This window comes from Stigmatopora argus, chromosome 12 (assembly GCF_051989625.1).
Source record: "Stigmatopora argus isolate UIUO_Sarg chromosome 12, RoL_Sarg_1.0, whole genome shotgun sequence".
Taxonomy (NCBI): Eukaryota; Metazoa; Chordata; class Actinopteri; order Syngnathiformes; family Syngnathidae; genus Stigmatopora; species Stigmatopora argus.
This window is the reverse complement of record NC_135398.1, coordinates 5420774-5437427: the sequence shown is the minus strand read 5'-3', so window position 1 is coordinate 5437427 and position 16654 is coordinate 5420774. Positions and strand designations below refer to the sequence as shown.

General features: G+C 38.7%; 3 protein-coding genes across 4 annotated transcripts; 1 reads left to right on the top strand and 2 right to left on the bottom strand.

The window, feature by feature from the left end:
- Window positions 1–4703: 4703 nt before the first annotated feature.
- On the top strand, window positions 4704–8299 carry LOC144086394 (presenilin-associated rhomboid-like protein A, mitochondrial). 2 transcript variants are annotated; one of them, XM_077616359.1, is made up of 10 exons: window positions 4704–4809; window positions 5107–5287; window positions 5968–6069; window positions 6131–6263; window positions 6512–6607; window positions 6759–6908; window positions 7150–7220; window positions 7313–7414; window positions 7489–7586; window positions 7756–8299. In XM_077616359.1, exons 1-10 carry the CDS (start codon window positions 4730–4732, stop codon window positions 7904–7906), a joined length of 1164 nt encoding a protein of 387 aa, XP_077472485.1. In that variant the 5' UTR covers window positions 4704–4729; the 3' UTR covers window positions 7907–8299. The 2 variants fall into 2 exon arrangements, with proteins under 2 accessions (XP_077472485.1, XP_077472484.1); XM_077616358.1 differs by having other exon boundaries at window positions 6128–6263.
- LOC144086395 (exostosin-like 2) lies at window positions 8137–11261 on the bottom strand. The gene is made up of 5 exons (XM_077616360.1): window positions 10964–11261; window positions 10318–10712; window positions 9922–9992; window positions 9734–9846; window positions 8137–9244 (listed from the first exon to the last, which is right to left on the bottom strand). The coding sequence occupies exons 1-5, from the start codon at window positions 11011–11013 to the stop codon at window positions 8884–8886; spliced, it is 990 nt and encodes a 329-aa protein (XP_077472486.1). The 5' UTR covers window positions 11014–11261; the 3' UTR covers window positions 8137–8883.
- Window positions 11262–12969: 1708 nt separating this feature from the next.
- On the bottom strand, window positions 12970–15849 carry LOC144085923 (exostosin-like 2). The gene is made up of 5 exons (XM_077615610.1): window positions 15631–15849; window positions 14316–14713; window positions 14045–14115; window positions 13829–13941; window positions 12970–13477 (listed from the first exon to the last, which is right to left on the bottom strand). Exons 1-5 carry the CDS (start codon window positions 15678–15680, stop codon window positions 13117–13119), a joined length of 993 nt encoding a protein of 330 aa, XP_077471736.1. The 5' UTR covers window positions 15681–15849; the 3' UTR covers window positions 12970–13116.
- Between the last annotated feature and the right edge of the window lie 805 nt (window positions 15850–16654).

Sequence of the window (16654 nt, the reverse complement as noted above, 5' to 3'; positions counted from 1 at the left end):
TGTATACCATATGATACTACTAGAATACATATGTTGCCTAAAATACGTTTGTCATAAAGTCAACAAAACATTTTATTACCACACGATAGATGTCAAATGATAATGAATGATAAATGGTAGCAATCGTCCAACTAAAAATAAGGTGCGCCTATTTGTGAGCAGCTTTCAGATTGCTTTTATTGTTTGGGTCAGCAAAATATCTCGACAGAAGCAGCAGTAGCCATGCAGATAAGAGAAGGTCAGTTAAAGAGTAGAGATATTGCGTGAGGGAAGAGAAAGTGGGAGGGGCATATTCATTTTGTGTTGAATATTCAACTCTCTCTGAAGTGCCCCCTGCATATCCAGTCACCAATATATGCACACAATGTATTGAGAAGGTACAGTGTACAAAGTAAACTGAAGGTTATTCCTTTGTTTAAATGGTTTTATTACCCAGCTTTATAACCTTCCTAAAAATAAGATGCCCTGTGTGTGTTGGGAAGAAACTATCGTCTGCATATGATGACACCATGGAAAGATAAGCCTGCTCTAGTTTCACCTCCACACAGAAATGCTCAGAATGCTAGTTGAAAAGTTCACCTTGAAAGGCGATCCACAAAAACATCCATGTGGCTGTTCTATTCAAGAGTATTTAAGAACATGTGCTGTTATTCCATTTTATGTGAACTCAAAGTTGGGCCATTAGAACAACAACAACAACAATAATCTGCACAAACAAAGCTGGCCCTAACTAAGTGACTTTGTACTACAAGTACAGTGTTTCTCTGCACCATCGAGTTGCTACAATATGGTGACTCAGAACTTTTTTGTCTGGATGAAATTCTTTACTTAACATATAACGTTGGCACCAAGATGTCAAAAATTGGTGGCAAAATAATACCTTTGTGGATATGAAGCTCCTCAAACTTACTTCAATACAGTTCTTTGGTACCAAGATTGCAAAGGATGGCAACTATGATTTTTATCACCATGCAGCTTCACCAAACTATTATTCTATGATGTGAACATGACATCAACGCGTAACGTGTTTACATGAAGCTCCATGACTCTCTTCAACATGTTCTATATCATCACAAAGCAGCAAAATGGTCTGAATGATACTACCCAACACTTCTGTTTAACATTATTCCTGGGCATCAATAGGCCACAAGATGGCAAAACTGATCATATTATTTCTCTGACCTGTGTTTCTCAGATGGAGATGTCTAGAGCTAGAATAATCTCAGTGTACATATGTGAGTTTTCTCTGTCTACCTCCCACGTTCCAAAATCATGCATTTTTAGATTGAAGTACAGTGTAAATTGTAGAGTTTTTTGCCTGAGAATAGTTGGCAACCTGTCCAATAGTGTTCTTCACCGCTATCGCAGGCACGATAGCCTCACCCACGATCCTAATAAAGGAACCCTTGACGAAGGTATGTTTTAATTGCATACATACATACATTCTCCATCATCATCGCAAGGGGAGCTGAAGCCTATCCCAGCTAACTATGGGTATTAAGTGGGGTACAGACTGAATTGGTTGCCAGCCAATTGCAGTAAGTTCAGTCTATATATTATATAGAGTATAGTAACTATTTTTTTGCACAAAGTATAGGGGTGCATGACACTAGCAAAACTGGCAATGAACGGCACCATGTTAAGACAAAAAGTAAAGGGGGACAACTATACAATCAATACACTAGGAAACGTTCTTGATATACATGGTTTAGCAGAGTAACAAAGTACTAAGAAGGAAGAGGAACCTTGAAAGTCAGCACGTGCTACAAGAACCATGTCTTCTTACGTCACCCTATGTAAGCAAATTGATCCAACAAAATACAAAAAGCCACATATAGTGCATAACCTTTCTAATGCAGTTCAAATATGGTTCAGAATGGATCCAACAGAAAACTAACATCACCATCATAAAATGAACCAACTATGAACATTTCTTACCCGCGTTTTTATCCCCCATGTCCTATTGTGGTGCAGAAGTTCAGGCGACCATCAATGCTTTCCGGACCCTGTTTTGTTACCCCTGTCCTCAAGCGAGCAGAACAATTTCTATCTCTATCTCTCTCCTTCTCACTCTTCCTCTCTCTCTCTCTCTCTCTCTCTCTCTCTCTTTCTCTCTCTGCACAGCAATCTACTGATACAGGAACACAGCTGATTTTTTTAAGCTTTATTCCTAAAGCATTATGATTATGGTGGAGGAAGGTTGTTGGTGTCCCTTATTAAAGCACATAAATAAAATGTATAAAACAGAGAATGCACATCCTTTCATAAGAAAGATGATTGCTAGTGTAAGTTAGCACAACATTTTACAATACATAATGCAATATACACCTCACTGAATTACATTTATTAACACATTATATCAAATGTTCTGTCTCATAACTGCTGACCACATGCTGTAATGTTCAATCAGCAGTGGCAAGTGATAATTTCGTGCCTGACGTAAATATTTAATGAAAGGATAGGATCAATTGACCTGTGCTTTTAACTTCATTTGGGGCTTATTTTTTTATACAGCAAGAGATTTCTGTGCAGTATATTGAGTGGACTGTAGAAATGGATTTAGGCTTTCTCTAGTGGTACATCAAAAAAAATCAATGAGAGTACATTTTAATAGCATTTAACTTTTTTTTCCACAAGTGAAAATTGTAAAATACATTTTTAATATAATGTTTAAGAACTGTTTATTTTAAAACCTATCGGGGGCGCTGCCTTTAATGTGCAATACATTTGAATTCTAATTCTAAAATTTACATCATTTTAATTGGTTTCACAGCAAATTCAATTTCATCTTTTAGCCATTCACACGCGACTTTTACAAAGCTTGCTAGCCGTTTGCCCGCTGTTAATGTGTTGCATTTTTAATAATAAACAACATACATATACTCTAAATCACTTGACGTGAGAGGGTGACGCTGTCATGCAAACGAAGCTCCATGGTAAAAATAAAAAAATAATAAAGCAGTGGTGGCTTTATTTAAAATATATTAAGTTCACACTGTAATTGTTAAGCAAACAGTGCAGTGGGGAGAAAAAAAATGACAGAAAACAAGAGCCAGGGAGTTTATATCCAAGGGGCTCATTGATCAGTGCTGGCGAAAGCACTTTGTCAGCACTTGCGGGACTCGATGATAGCCGCTCCAGTTTCCTCAGATACCCAAAAAGCATTTAGAATCTAGTGAAGCTAAACGACAGCGTTTCATATTTGGGCAGGTGAATTTATCTACGCAAACAGTCACTGATGACATCACTGACGGAATGAGATGAATTATTTAACGATTTCGCAATTGCCACAAGCGAACGCAAACTGGCCTCGATCAATGTGAGGACTCATGAAAGGTGACACTATAGCTGTGGAAAATAAAGGCCTGCATTGATAAAGAAGAACTTGAACTCTTGGACATCAGACACTTTTAAAAATGGCAACCACAGTGTTTTTCAACCACAGCACAAAACAAAGGTGATCATTGTTATTGATGATTATCACCTTGTCAATGTGTGGACTTCTATAACCGTCATCCTTCATCACATTTCTCCTCTGCTCTGTGACCATGTCCTGAGTTCACCCTCAGGAAAATATCCTCTATAGGATATCATCTAACTAGGCAGCTTGTCCTTGGGCCAATACAACAGGAGAGGCACGCTGCTATCCTTTCGTCATTTGTATATTAAAAACATGTACAAATAACCAAGACAAACACCAGCAATTTCTAGGTAAGACATCATAAGCACCTTCCTCTGTGAGGTAGTGTTAAGGCCAATGCGTGTATTGCAGATGTGGCCTTGGAAGTGAGCCCTAGTTCCTCTGCAGACACTGCAGTGCAGCTATATTGGAAGTTCTTCCCCTAATTCTACAGTCAATGGGAAGTTTATGCAAAGTTTAGGGAACTTGTCCGGATGCCAATGGCAACACCCCACCACATCAATACTGCTTACCGCGGCCGTTCTCTCTCATTTTGTCATAAATAAACCCCTGACACGTTAAAAAAATGTTAATAATTTCAGATTTTGAATATCCTTGTTAAAATAGCATTTATCAAAAGGTTAGGACAGCAATTTTTTGTTCCCTGGTATTATCTCTTTAGTCACATTAAATAAGGGATAGTAGTTATTTTATTTTATCAAGCAGTGGGTAATGTATTTTTAAAGTTGTATGGCAGCTATGAATGCACTGAACTCAAAATAGCCTGTTGAACCTGATGCTGCAAATTCTAAATTTATTATATAGAATTATATTACAGAACCAGCAGCTGTTTAACAGATAGTAGCTGATTTAAATTCATACAAGTTTTTCCCACAGGTCCCCCAAGAAAAAGCTTAAGTAAAAATAATATTCTTGATTTTTTAATATACTTTTTTTAAATCTGCAAATAGGTAAATCCGCGAATGGGATGAGTTTTATTTTATTCTAGCACTTTCAGAATTTCAGACAAACGCATTCTGAAGTGTCAATTTTGGGCCACAAGGGGGTTGCGTTGCATCGGTGTTCACAAAAGAGATCCTGCCTTCAATGTAAACTAAGCAATTTTAACATACAAAACAGAGAATACTTTCCAAACACTTGTTTTGTGTGTGCGTGTGTTTTTTTCTAACCCCATTCATAAATTGAGAAGGCCAATACAGTATACGCGTTGGATGTCGATGATGACGTCCGAGGTCTGTAAACATCGCAGCTCATTGGCTGACAATTCGCGTGTGGGCGGGGTTCCAGTTTGAGGTCAAAAACACAAACATGGCGTGGAGAAGCTACATTGTAAAATGGACCCAAACAAACCTTATTACAACGAAAATCATATCTTTTCGCGATTTGAGGTATGTCAATACATTGAAATCTATGTGTTAAACTTATTAAGAAGAATAAGGACGATTTCATTCTTGTAGGACGATCAGCTATCCGAAATGACAAATGTCATTGGGAATGGAATCATATAACACTATAATTATTAAATGATAGCTTTGTCATTCACATTTCCTGTGTCTCCTACATCAACTACATTTTCATTGATGTTATTCACTTAATTTGTGATCGGCTTATTATTAACTGCTTGCACGTTGTTGAACACAATCATGGCAGAGGCTCTTTATAATGCTTACCCGATGTTTTCAAAGGCTGGACGTCTATTCCCAAGCGAAGCGTGGATTCCGCCGTGACGCTAAAAGGTCAGAAACAAAGACAGGGAATGTCACGAAAGAAACACACATCAGCCCCTCACCTCCACAAGGACCACCGCCTCAACCTCCACGTGTTCCCCGGCCCAGGATGCTCAAACCCTTGTTGTTTACAGTGGGGGTAAGGCTCCACAGAAATATGACGTTTGGCTCATTTTTACAGAATATCGGATTGTTAAAATATGATATATAATATAGCATGAGAGAATATTGCGTGAAAATGATACAAGATAACAAAGAATATTTCAAATAATCGGATTTACCGTCGTTTTGGCGTTGCAAACTTTTTGGCGTCGCGCACATGTTGCGTGCAAACGCAGAGGACGTCCAATGACGTCATTAGTCTATTTCCTCCAAATTATTGACGACAAAAAATGTATTAATCATCGGCTTGTTATTTTTTGTTTTTAACGACATGACTCTGTCTTGTCGAGTTTTTTTAATTATATAGTATTTTATAGATGGATTTTCAATAAATCTCATGTTATTCAAATTCCTACATTTACGTTTTTTTCCTCAAATACTAATCAGTATCTAATAGAAAAGAAGAAGCAGTACTGAAAATAAACCAATATATTATGTTTACATATTTCTCTCTATAAATGTTTGAAAAAATACAAACACAAACTGGATTTTTAATCAATCAAAACAGGCAATTTTTGTGATCGATTTAAAACCCTAACAATGAAATCAGCTGGGTGTGAATGACAATAACAACAGGCACATACATCCTGCTATGATTTTCTCCTGGTATTCTTCACAAATATTTTAATAGAATACTTTTTTCTAACACCACATCAGTTTACAGGCTGCTCATTCTGTGCCGCGGCCATCCTGCAGTACGAGAACCAAAAGTCAAGAGTCAGAACTTTAAAGGATGACGAGTCTGCGAAACTCTTACAGGTAAGGGAAATGAAAAAGCTAAATGATGACAGATCCTCCTTAAACTATGCGACTGAAGCAGGGCTCCACTGACATGGTGTACTGGCATGACTGGTGGAACAAGCTGACATATTTCCAGCGCCAGCTCATCCTCCTCATGTCTGCGGCGGATGACTTTTGGAGCGCTCTCACTGAAGGCCAGAGGACCGTTACTGGTGATCAGCATACTTTGAATCCTTTGTTCTTCCTGTGACTGGAAATGTGGCTTTTCCTTCTTCTCCTCACCCTAAATTAATTATTTCCTTGTTCATTTCTGTTGTATATGTTAAAGGTCACATGAATGTGAAGGAAATATTTCAAAATAATTTACTTGCAGATTTTTTTAATTATATATCACAACGATTTGCCATCCCAAAATATCTGTTTAGAGTTTTTAACCATATAATTTATGGCCCTTGGGCAGGTATTATAGTGGCAAATGTCCTGGTGCTGTGCTGTTGGAAAATCCCTGTACTGCGAAAAAGCATGATGAAGTATTTTATGTCCAACCCAGCCTCAAGTGAGTATGCAAAAAAGATCTATGACTAGCCAAAAACGTTTAACATAGAGAGGATAGATTACTAAAATGATGTAGTTCATCCAGTGTTTGTTATTCCAGTGTATGAGAGTGAATAAAATGGAATGACTATGCATCTCTTCTACTTTGATAGAGAATCAATGCCTTCCCATGGTCCTGTCAGCCTTTAGTCACTTTTCCATCCTCCACTTGATGGCCAACATGTATGTTCTGTGGACATTTTCCTCAGCGATTGTCTCGCTCTTAGGCAAGGAGCAGTTCCTTGCCGTCTATATGTCGGCCGGTATGTATGAAAACAGAAATTTTATCATGACAATTTTGAGTTGGTCTCATCTTTCAGAAATTGATTAAAAAAAAGATGCCGCCCAGGCAAAATCAACCTATTAAAACTAATGTGACCAGAGAATAAATGTTTTTTTAAAATACTATTGTGTTTGAAAATTAGGGCTTTTTCCAAATTCTTTCACTTTTGACGCTTTTCTGTATTTGTTTGCATTTAAATGAACTGCCTTCTTTCCCATCAGGTGTTATTTCCAATATGTCCAGCTACTTATGTAAAACAACCTCTGGACACATCCTCCCTTCCTTAGGAGCGGTGAGCTATTTTGCTAAACTCCTTTTCAGAAATGTCACGCAAAGGAATAGAATAATTTTGTACATGTAACTATGCTTTTTCATGCCCATCAGTCAGGTGCCGTCATGGCAGTGGTGGCAGCTTTCTTCGCCAAAGTCCCAGATACCAAACTGAGCCTAATTTTGCTCCCTATGATCACCTTGACTGCAGGAAATGTGAGTGGAACAGTCCGATGATCGTGGCCTTTGACCTTATGACGGCACGTAACGTCCAGTTTGTCGCGCTTTAGGCTCTGAAAACTCTTGTTGCCATTGATGTGGCAGGGTTGCTGATGGGATGGCGAGTGTTTGACCACGCGTCTCACATCGGCGGGGCCCTCTTTGGCATGTAAGTGAAAAAACATGAAATAATAGTTTGCTCACTCCGAATAAGAGGGCCAGTTTAAGACACATTTAGATCAAATCAAGATAATTCAATTAAACTGGTATTTGAAATAATCATTTGGAAAGCTGATGTGGATGAATACTGAACGAGTGTTTTCTTTGGTGTCGTGCAGATGGTACGTGGCTTACGGTCACAAGTTGATCTGGAGCAAGAGAGGCAGCGTGGTCGAGATGTGGCGCAAAATTCGGACTCCTGGTGGCGGCGGATCGAGGCCTGGAGGCGGGCCCGAGGCGGATGCGAGAGGGCCGCACAGACCTAAATGACATTTGCTGAAGTCCCCTAAAACAGATGTAGCCCCCTGCCCTCACAGATGGATGGATTACATGGATCTGAATCAGGGGTGACCAACATCTTTGAAACCAAGACCTACTTCATGGATACCTAGTCATGTGAAGGGCTACTAACTTGACATACTCATCTAAAATAACAAATTACGATATACACAAACACAAATAGTTACCAACATCTAATATATCAATATTCACCACTTTATTTTGTTATTACTTTGAAAACATCTCCCACAGAAAATATCTTTTTACTCATCTTTACATTGTCTTCTGTCACAAGTGCAAGGTTTTGTGATGCACACATCATTGACTTTTGAACTATGTCACAATTCAGCTTAACATGAAATAAACATTTTTTATCATCTGTAAGACAGTCATTTCTTAAAATCTATATAAATGCAAGTGTGATTATAAAGAATTGGGCTTTCACAGAGCGAACTGCTTGGTCAAAAAAACAAATCCTGGCCACAATAGCAATTAAAGTAAATGAATTTTTAAAAAACAAACCTTTTGCTCACAACTCTGGCATCCTGGCCAAAAGGGAATTTGGATTAAAACTGTTTTGGTGTATTTTACAAACCAAAGATTTACAGCACAGGTGTGAAACTGACTGCAGAAAAGGCCAAGTGGGTGCAGGTTTTCCTACCAAACAGTGAAGAAGACACCTTTTCACCAATCTGTTCTCCTACAGTTGATAGAAGTCAGGTGCTGCTTGTTTTGGCAGAAACCTGATTGGTCAAACTATCCGTGCCGTGTCAGTTGATAGGGAAAACCTGCACCCACTTGGTCATTTTTGGAATCGATTGGACTTGGGGTTGTGGCTCAGTGAAGTCCAATCTATCAAATTCACTAAAGTCCCCAATGAGGTGACTGTTGGACTTTAGATCAAGGTACTATTGTACTACAAATATAATAATTTTGAATGGTGACCAGTTTCCACAGCCCTGACTTTTTTAAGCAAAGTGAGTTTTGACAATGTTGGAAAACTGCAAGGGCATGATACCATAAATTTGGGCAAACCGGGTGAGACAGTTGGACCTCTGCTTAAAATGGTCAGGGCGAAACCACATGCCCTTGAAGCCGCTGATGGCTTGCGTCTCCAGACTGACCAAATCCAACGGCTTGATATAAATGCCAGAGGGCCTGGTGGCATTCCAGAGTTTGCGCAGGTGCAGCGACACCACGAAATTCATGGCGATGTCGTCGCAGTTTTGGGTCTCTTCCACTAGACGGTGCATCGCTTTTGGCTGGTCCTGGTACAGCTTCAGGTAGCGATGGTGGAAGAACGAAGCACCGATCAGCACCAAGGAATATCTAAATGGAGCAAGGCAAATTCAATCTTTTTTTCCAGTGTACATTTTTTCAAATTTAAGATCAGACGCTGTAAATAATGGCTGGTTTATACTATCCCTGCCAATGTTCCCTCTAAGCTGCGCGCGTGCGCAATTGCGCACTACTCTCGTCTTTTCTGCGCACAGCAAATCATATGGAGCGCACAAAATAAAATCCCAATGTTTTTTTTTTTTAGCTGTGAGGACGACACGCGAACCACTCATCCGCCGGCCGGGCCGCCCATTCATAGATATTAATCATTACATTTTATTATCACTAAATCATTTATGTGTAGCAGACATGCGCCTGCTTATGGCAGGTGTGATACTGGTGTGTGCCCATAGCGAGAAATGATGATGTTGTTCACACCGGTACTCAGTGTGTTCAGGGAGGTTGTCTTTCTGCCCAGACAAACAAAAATTTGGAGGGAACATTGATCCCTCCACATAAATAGCACTTTCATAGTCTTACTTGTCTCTTCCAAATTGTAGCTCTGACAAGCTGGTGGCTTGGTAGTCGTACACCCCCGGAGTTGTCTCAACGTGTTTCCGGGGTACAAAGCCAACAATTTGATCTTTAAATTGCTATAGAATAAACATTGAAATGCAAAATGACAATCCGGATTCATTTTCATAGTATAAGCGGAAATATCTGTTTACCTTCCAAACGGTGAAAGCAAAACTAATGTCTGAAACGCTGAGAAGAAGGTCATCATCCAACATCATCACAGCTGAAGATAGAAGAGAGTAAAGATGTCAAGTATCAGGTAAAATGTTTTTTTTTTTTCAAATTTGGGCTATCTTGGATAAGACTAACTGAATCAAAACAAAATGTTGCCCCCAACTATTGGGGAAGGAATTAATTTGGAATAAGGCATTTATTTTTAGTTTTCTTGAAGCAGAATGGAGGAATCCGCTTTTATGGTCTTATCAAAGATACATTATGTATTAATATAGTGCACTATGCAAGAGTAATCACTCTTGTATTCCATCTCCTGACTTTAGGTGTACCTTTGGTCAACAATAACAATATGTCAGTAAGAAATGCAAGCTAACCGTCAGTGTGAATTTCAGGAAAAGGCTGCAGTCGGTTTTGCATACTGTTGATCTTTTGTTCCAAAAAGATAATAGGAGTACGGTGATGCCTCAAGGACTCTTGTAATTTCTGGGAGGGGGGCTGGCCGACATTGTTCCACACTACGAGGATCTTCTGGAGATGAGGTACAACCAGGCAACGTTTGAGGACCTTCAGGAGAATATCGTCCCTCTTAAACGTTTGAATGATGATGGTAAACTCCTCTTGCTGGGTGATGGAAATCATATCCGGATTTTCCGTGACTTCTCTTTTGTGAAATTGGAAGACGTTCAGGGCAAAACCGATAGACAGGAGCACCAGAAAGGAGCAAAAAACAAGGCAAGCTTGTTTGCGGCCAACCCTACAGATGGGGATCCTGCAAATTCAAGTTTATTTCCAACTGCTATCAAATGTTAAACGACAGAAAATGTGTGTATGTCGGGAAAAACATCCTCTTGATGTATTATTTATTCAGTAACAGATACAAAGAAAGTAAACTTTATTTAGGTAGATTGATGGAGGAGCCTCTACTCTAAAATTTGGACAGGTGCAATAGCACCTATAAAACCTATGTACACTTGGTTATTATTACCTTTTTGGTGGGGAGTGGGACATTTTTTTTCTTACCTGAATTTGTCGAGTTTGTTGTGGGTCTTTTGTTCTGCGGGGTAGTACATGACAGATGATATAGGATTCAGAGTAGAAGTTCTGGAAAAACAGGAAAACACTGGCTGACACCCAAAAACATTTAGTGTACTGTACTAAACATCTTCAAAAATTCAATCTTTTCTTGTCAAATAAGTAGAGTTTCAACAATCTTAATTTCCTCGTCTACGCTGAAGGATTCTGTGGCAATCAGACTTGGGAGGGACTTTTTTTTAGAGCAGGAGTGAGTTTAGGGTGGGGGTTGACATAGACATGGGTGGAGGCAATGTTCCCTCTAATTTTTTGTTTGTCTGGGCAGAAAGACCACCTCCCTGAGCACACTGAGTACCAGTGTGAGCAACATCATCATTGCTCGCTATGGGCACACACCAGTATCACACCTGCCATAAGCAGGTGCATGTCTACTACACATGAATGATTTAGTAATAATAAAATGTAATGATTAATATCTATGAATGGGCGGCCCGGCGGATGAGTGGTTCGCGCGTCGGCCTCACAGCTCTGGGGTCCTGGGTTCAAATCCAGGTCGGTCCACCTGTGTTGAATTTGCATATTCTCCCTGTGCCTGCGTGGGTTTTCTCTGAGTACTCCGTTTTCCTCCCACATCCCAAAAAGATGCATTGTAGGCTGATTGTACACTCTAAAATTGCCCCTAGGTATGGGTCTGAGTGTGCATGGCTGTCCGTCTCCTTGTGCCCTGCAATCGGCTGGCCACCGATACAGGGTGTCCCCCGCCCCTGGCCCAAAGTCAGCCGGGATAGGCTCCAGCACCCCCCGCGAGTGATAACGTGGATAAAGAGGTTCAGAAAATGAATGAAAAAATATCTATGAATAAAACATCTTCATAAATGCCATTAGAATATGCAAAAATCCGACTTAAATTTTACCTTATTTTACACATCTGTCCTTCTCACTTCTCATTCTCGTTCAAATGACTTTTCTGCTGAACGTGTCACTTGAGATAGTCAAGTTTCCATTTATATGCAATATTTTTCCATGATTTTGCTTTGATTTATTTAATAGGGGATAGCACATATTAATGAATATATTTATATTCATGTTAATGAACATATATATGTAAGATTGTAGCCGAGAGCTAATTTCCATTTATAGTCCATTGTGTAGGTTGAAGACAAACGATCACACATACTAGACACACACGCACGCACACAACCACAAACACAGCAGATTTTGATAATTCTCAACCTGATTTCGCCGCTTGTTCTCCTATTTGCACAGTAAAGTAAAAAGGAATGTATTAAGAAATATAAAAATGTAATTAAAAAAAGATAGAAGGGCTGTAAAACACGAAAAACATAAGAGCGGACAGAGCTACAGCCACTGGCTGCCGCATGAACATCATGAGGAAAGAGGAGGAAAAAAAAGTTTGGATTTTATTTTGTGAGCGCCATCGAGAGTAGTGCGCAATTGCGCACGCGCGCATCTTAGAGGGAACATTGGGTGGAGGTGCATTAAAATTGCTAAATCCCCTGATCCGGTTACTGAACTAACTCCTTGGATTTTTTTTTTTATTCTTGTCAGGGTGGTTTTGATGCAAAAAAAAATATTACGACTAACATATACTAATCCTACTTTCATAAATTGTCTAAATGTAAACCAGCGTGTGAAATAATCTTGAGTAACCAAAAAGACTGTTTCAATACGTGTCACAGCCTTCAATACGTGTCGTAGCCTTCAATACGTGTCATAGCCTTCAATACGTGTCATAGCCTTCATCCGCGTCACAGCCCTGCATCCTTGTCATAGACTTTGTATGTCACGCAATCTTGTTCTAATCAAACCTGTTAATGCAGAAGGGGAATTCCGGCTTGGTTGGATTCCTGTTTCTTATCGGGGTTTTTTGACTACACTTTATATCTTCTTCTCTGTGTAGAGTGCAAATGACTGTTTTTTCTAATGTAATGTATGCGTCAGTGCAAAACTGAAATTCAATTTATCAATGCGAATTTGAGTATATCGTAATATTTTATTAGGTTGAAGATTCAAACAAAGTTAGATTACAAATGATACTGTTCGGAATAAGTTTTTCAATGGAATGATTGAAATGAAAGATTTTTATCTACGCAGAAAGCATTTCCACAGTCTTAACCTTTTTAAGAAAAGTGAGTCATCATGATGTTGGAAAACTGCAAAGGCATGCCGCCATAAATCTGGGCCAACTGGGTGAGACAATGGGACCTCTGCGCGAAGTGGTCCTGACGGTGCCACAAGCCCTTGAAATCGCCGTTGGCTTCCATTTCCAGGTTGCCCATCTCCACTGGTTTGGCAAAAACGCCCGCAGGCCTGCTGCCAGGCCAGTGTTGACGCAGGTACGACGCCACCACGAAATTCATGGCAATGTCCTCGCAGTTCTTGATGGAGTCCACCAGACTGTGCACCTCTTCCGGCTGCTCCTGGTACAGCTTCAGGTAGCGATGGTGGAAGAATGCAGCGCCGATCAACACCATGGAATATCTCAACGAGACAATGGAAAAATACGTTTGTTGAAAGACTAGAAATTAAAGAGATCACACCACACACAAGCCAAAAATACCTTAAGATACAAGTTCAACTCGTTTCTGTGAGTGTTTTCCAATTGTTATAAACTGTGATTGGTGCCAATTTCGTCATACACAGTTCCTTGGTATTATGACAATTAGGCTTTTGTCGAGCCATTGATGATGACAAAGCCTATGTCCGGTTATTATTATAATGCAAAATAGGACACAGTTTTAATCAGAATAAGAATAGCTTTTGTCAGCCAAGTACATTCAAAACAATTTGACTCCTACATATAGAGTCACTGTAATCTATTTGTCATCTTACCTATCTACTTCTTTTTTTAAATTGGAGAGCCCGTTCCCATCATAGTTGTACACCCCCGGAGTGGTCTCGACATGTGTCCGGGGCACAAATCCAACAATTTGGTCTGGCGCTTGCTGTGGAACAAACACATTGAAAGACCAGAGTAAAATCTGAATCGATTTACATACACACAAATGACATCTTCAATGAGTTGCAACTTAAATGTGGACGGTTTACCTTCCAAATATTGAATGCAAAATTGATGTCAGAAACAGAGAGAAGAACATCATCATCCAACATCAACACGGCTGAAAAAGAGAAGAACAGAGAGCAAAGATGTCAAGTTATGGTTATTATTTTGCTTATTTCAGGAAAGGCTTTTGGATTTCACCTTACATTGCAGTCACAGAAAAATGACATATTCAAAATACAGTATGAAAAATGCATTTTTTTTTTCCACCCTGAGGTGTAAACATTGAATGTCAGCAGTATCGAGACGAAAGCTCACCATCGGTGTTAATTTCAGAAAAAGGCTGTAGCCTGTTTTGGAGATCGTTGATCTTTTGCTCCAAAAAGATAATGGGAATATCATGAGGGCCCAAGGAGTCCCGAAATTTCTGGGAAGGCGGATTGCCGACATTATTCCACACTATGAGGATCTTCTGAAGATGAGGCACGGCCAGGCAACGTTTGAGGACTTTCAGGAGAATATTATCTCGCTTGAACGTTTGGATGATGAGGGTGAACTCCTCCTTCTTGAGGGGAGTAAATTGGGCAAATTGGGTAAATTGGAGCGGCTTTTCTGCACAGTCAGCTTGAGGAGGATTCCAAAATTTCAGGATTCCCCCGACTAACAGGAGCAGCAGCATGAAGCAAAGAGACAGCAAACCTCGGCGGCAGCCAAACCTGCAATGTGGCATACCAGGTAGAGGTATTCAAAACACAAGAGGGTGTACAAGAACTTAATCAAGGGTGAAAAGTAACTACTAAATGCATTTAGTTTTCTTATTGAAACTACTCTGCAAGTCGATTTTTTTTTTTTTTTGGACCTGTTAGTGTAGTTTTAATGTTGCATAGAAATTGGGCGGGTCAATAAGTTTAATGAGTATATATTCAGTATACACACCAGAATGAGAAATAATGTCAAATCTATTTTGACTCCAATTTATGTAGTACTATATGAAGGCCCTAAAAGGACATTTAAATGTAGATCAGTAAATCTTGGTATTAGGTATCTGTGAAAACATAAGGGAAAATGATTGTCAGGAAAAATATATAATAAAACAAATTTGTGGGAAAGCTGTTTCAATCCAAAAATAGCAATATTGCATGATGATAACACACTAAAATGTTAGAATGATCAATTCAAGAATGGCTGTGGGCTTAGTTTCTTTTTAAATGAACATCCGTTTACACAAGTATTGAATTTGTCTTGGATTTAATTTACTAAGTTACATTTTCAAATGCTTTTGTTGGGAAAAGTTGGGAATTAAAAAGGTACTTGTATTAACACCAGGCTTTTATCTTTGTCTTCTGTTTTTGTTCATTGTAGTATTTAGCTTTAAATGAAATATTTCATTCTCAATTTAAACATTTAAGTATAACACTTACTATTTAGAAATGAATATTTCAGTTGCAAAACATTGTTGTAAATAAATATACATATACTATAAACTTCTGAGATGTAAAAATACACAATTTGAACATCATGCGATAAATCATAAATTATCTTTAAAGATACCTTAAAAAAGCATTGTCGTTATTAGTTATCAAGATGACATTCTTATTCAAATAGGGAATATTTTATTGAACTGAGTGCTTACCTAAAATTAGCGAGCTGTTTTTTTGCCTTTTGTTGTGTTGAGCTCTCCATGACAATAGAAAAAGATGTCAGAAAAAAACAAAAAAAATACTAGGCATACTAACACTTCCAGTACTATATAGTAAATATCTTCCAATATACAAAACAAACAAAATATCCCTTGTCAAATGTCCGACTTGAAATGAGTCTGTGGTGTAGGCAGGACTCAGACTTTGGTGGAGGTTGAGCTCGAAATATGTGCGTGGGTGTGGAAATGGCTATTTAATGCAACTACGCGGGGGAGTTTTTGTACCTGTTGGTGTAGTTTTAGTTGTGTGAAAGCTGCTTCAATCCAAAAATAGCAATATTGCATGATAACACACTAAAAATGTTAGAATGATCAATTCAAGAATGGCTGTGGGCTTAGTTTGACTTTAAATGAACATTACAAACTCAAGACTCAGTGGCTTTGAGTATTTATGAAAAACAAAATCCCATAATGTCCAATCCTGGGGTGTGTACTTTTTATCTACATCTACTATAAAGTTTGGTCCAAAATAATAGCTTTGAAAATAGATTCATACTATTTAAAGCACGTGTGTCAAAGTGGCGGCCCGGGGGCCAAATCTGGCAGGCCGCATCATTTTGTGTGGCCCAAGAAAGTAAATCATGAGTGCCAACTTTCTGTTTTAGGATAAAATTAAAATGAAGAGTATAAATGTATATTAAATTTCCTGATTTTCCCCCTTTTTAAATCAATAATTGTAATTTTATAATCCATTTTTTCTGTGTTTTTAGTTCAGAAATCATTTTGTAAAATCCAAACATATATTTTAAAAAAAGCTAAAATAAACATTGTTTTAGATCTTTAAAAAACTGAATATTGGTTTTTTTTAATCCAGTTCTTTTAATCCATTTATAAAAAAATAAAATCTAAATATTATATCTAAAATGGCCCACGTGAAATCGAGTTGACGTTAAAGCGACCCGCGAACCACCCAGAGTCTGACACCCCTGATTTAGTCTATGCGTAATTGCTAAATTCG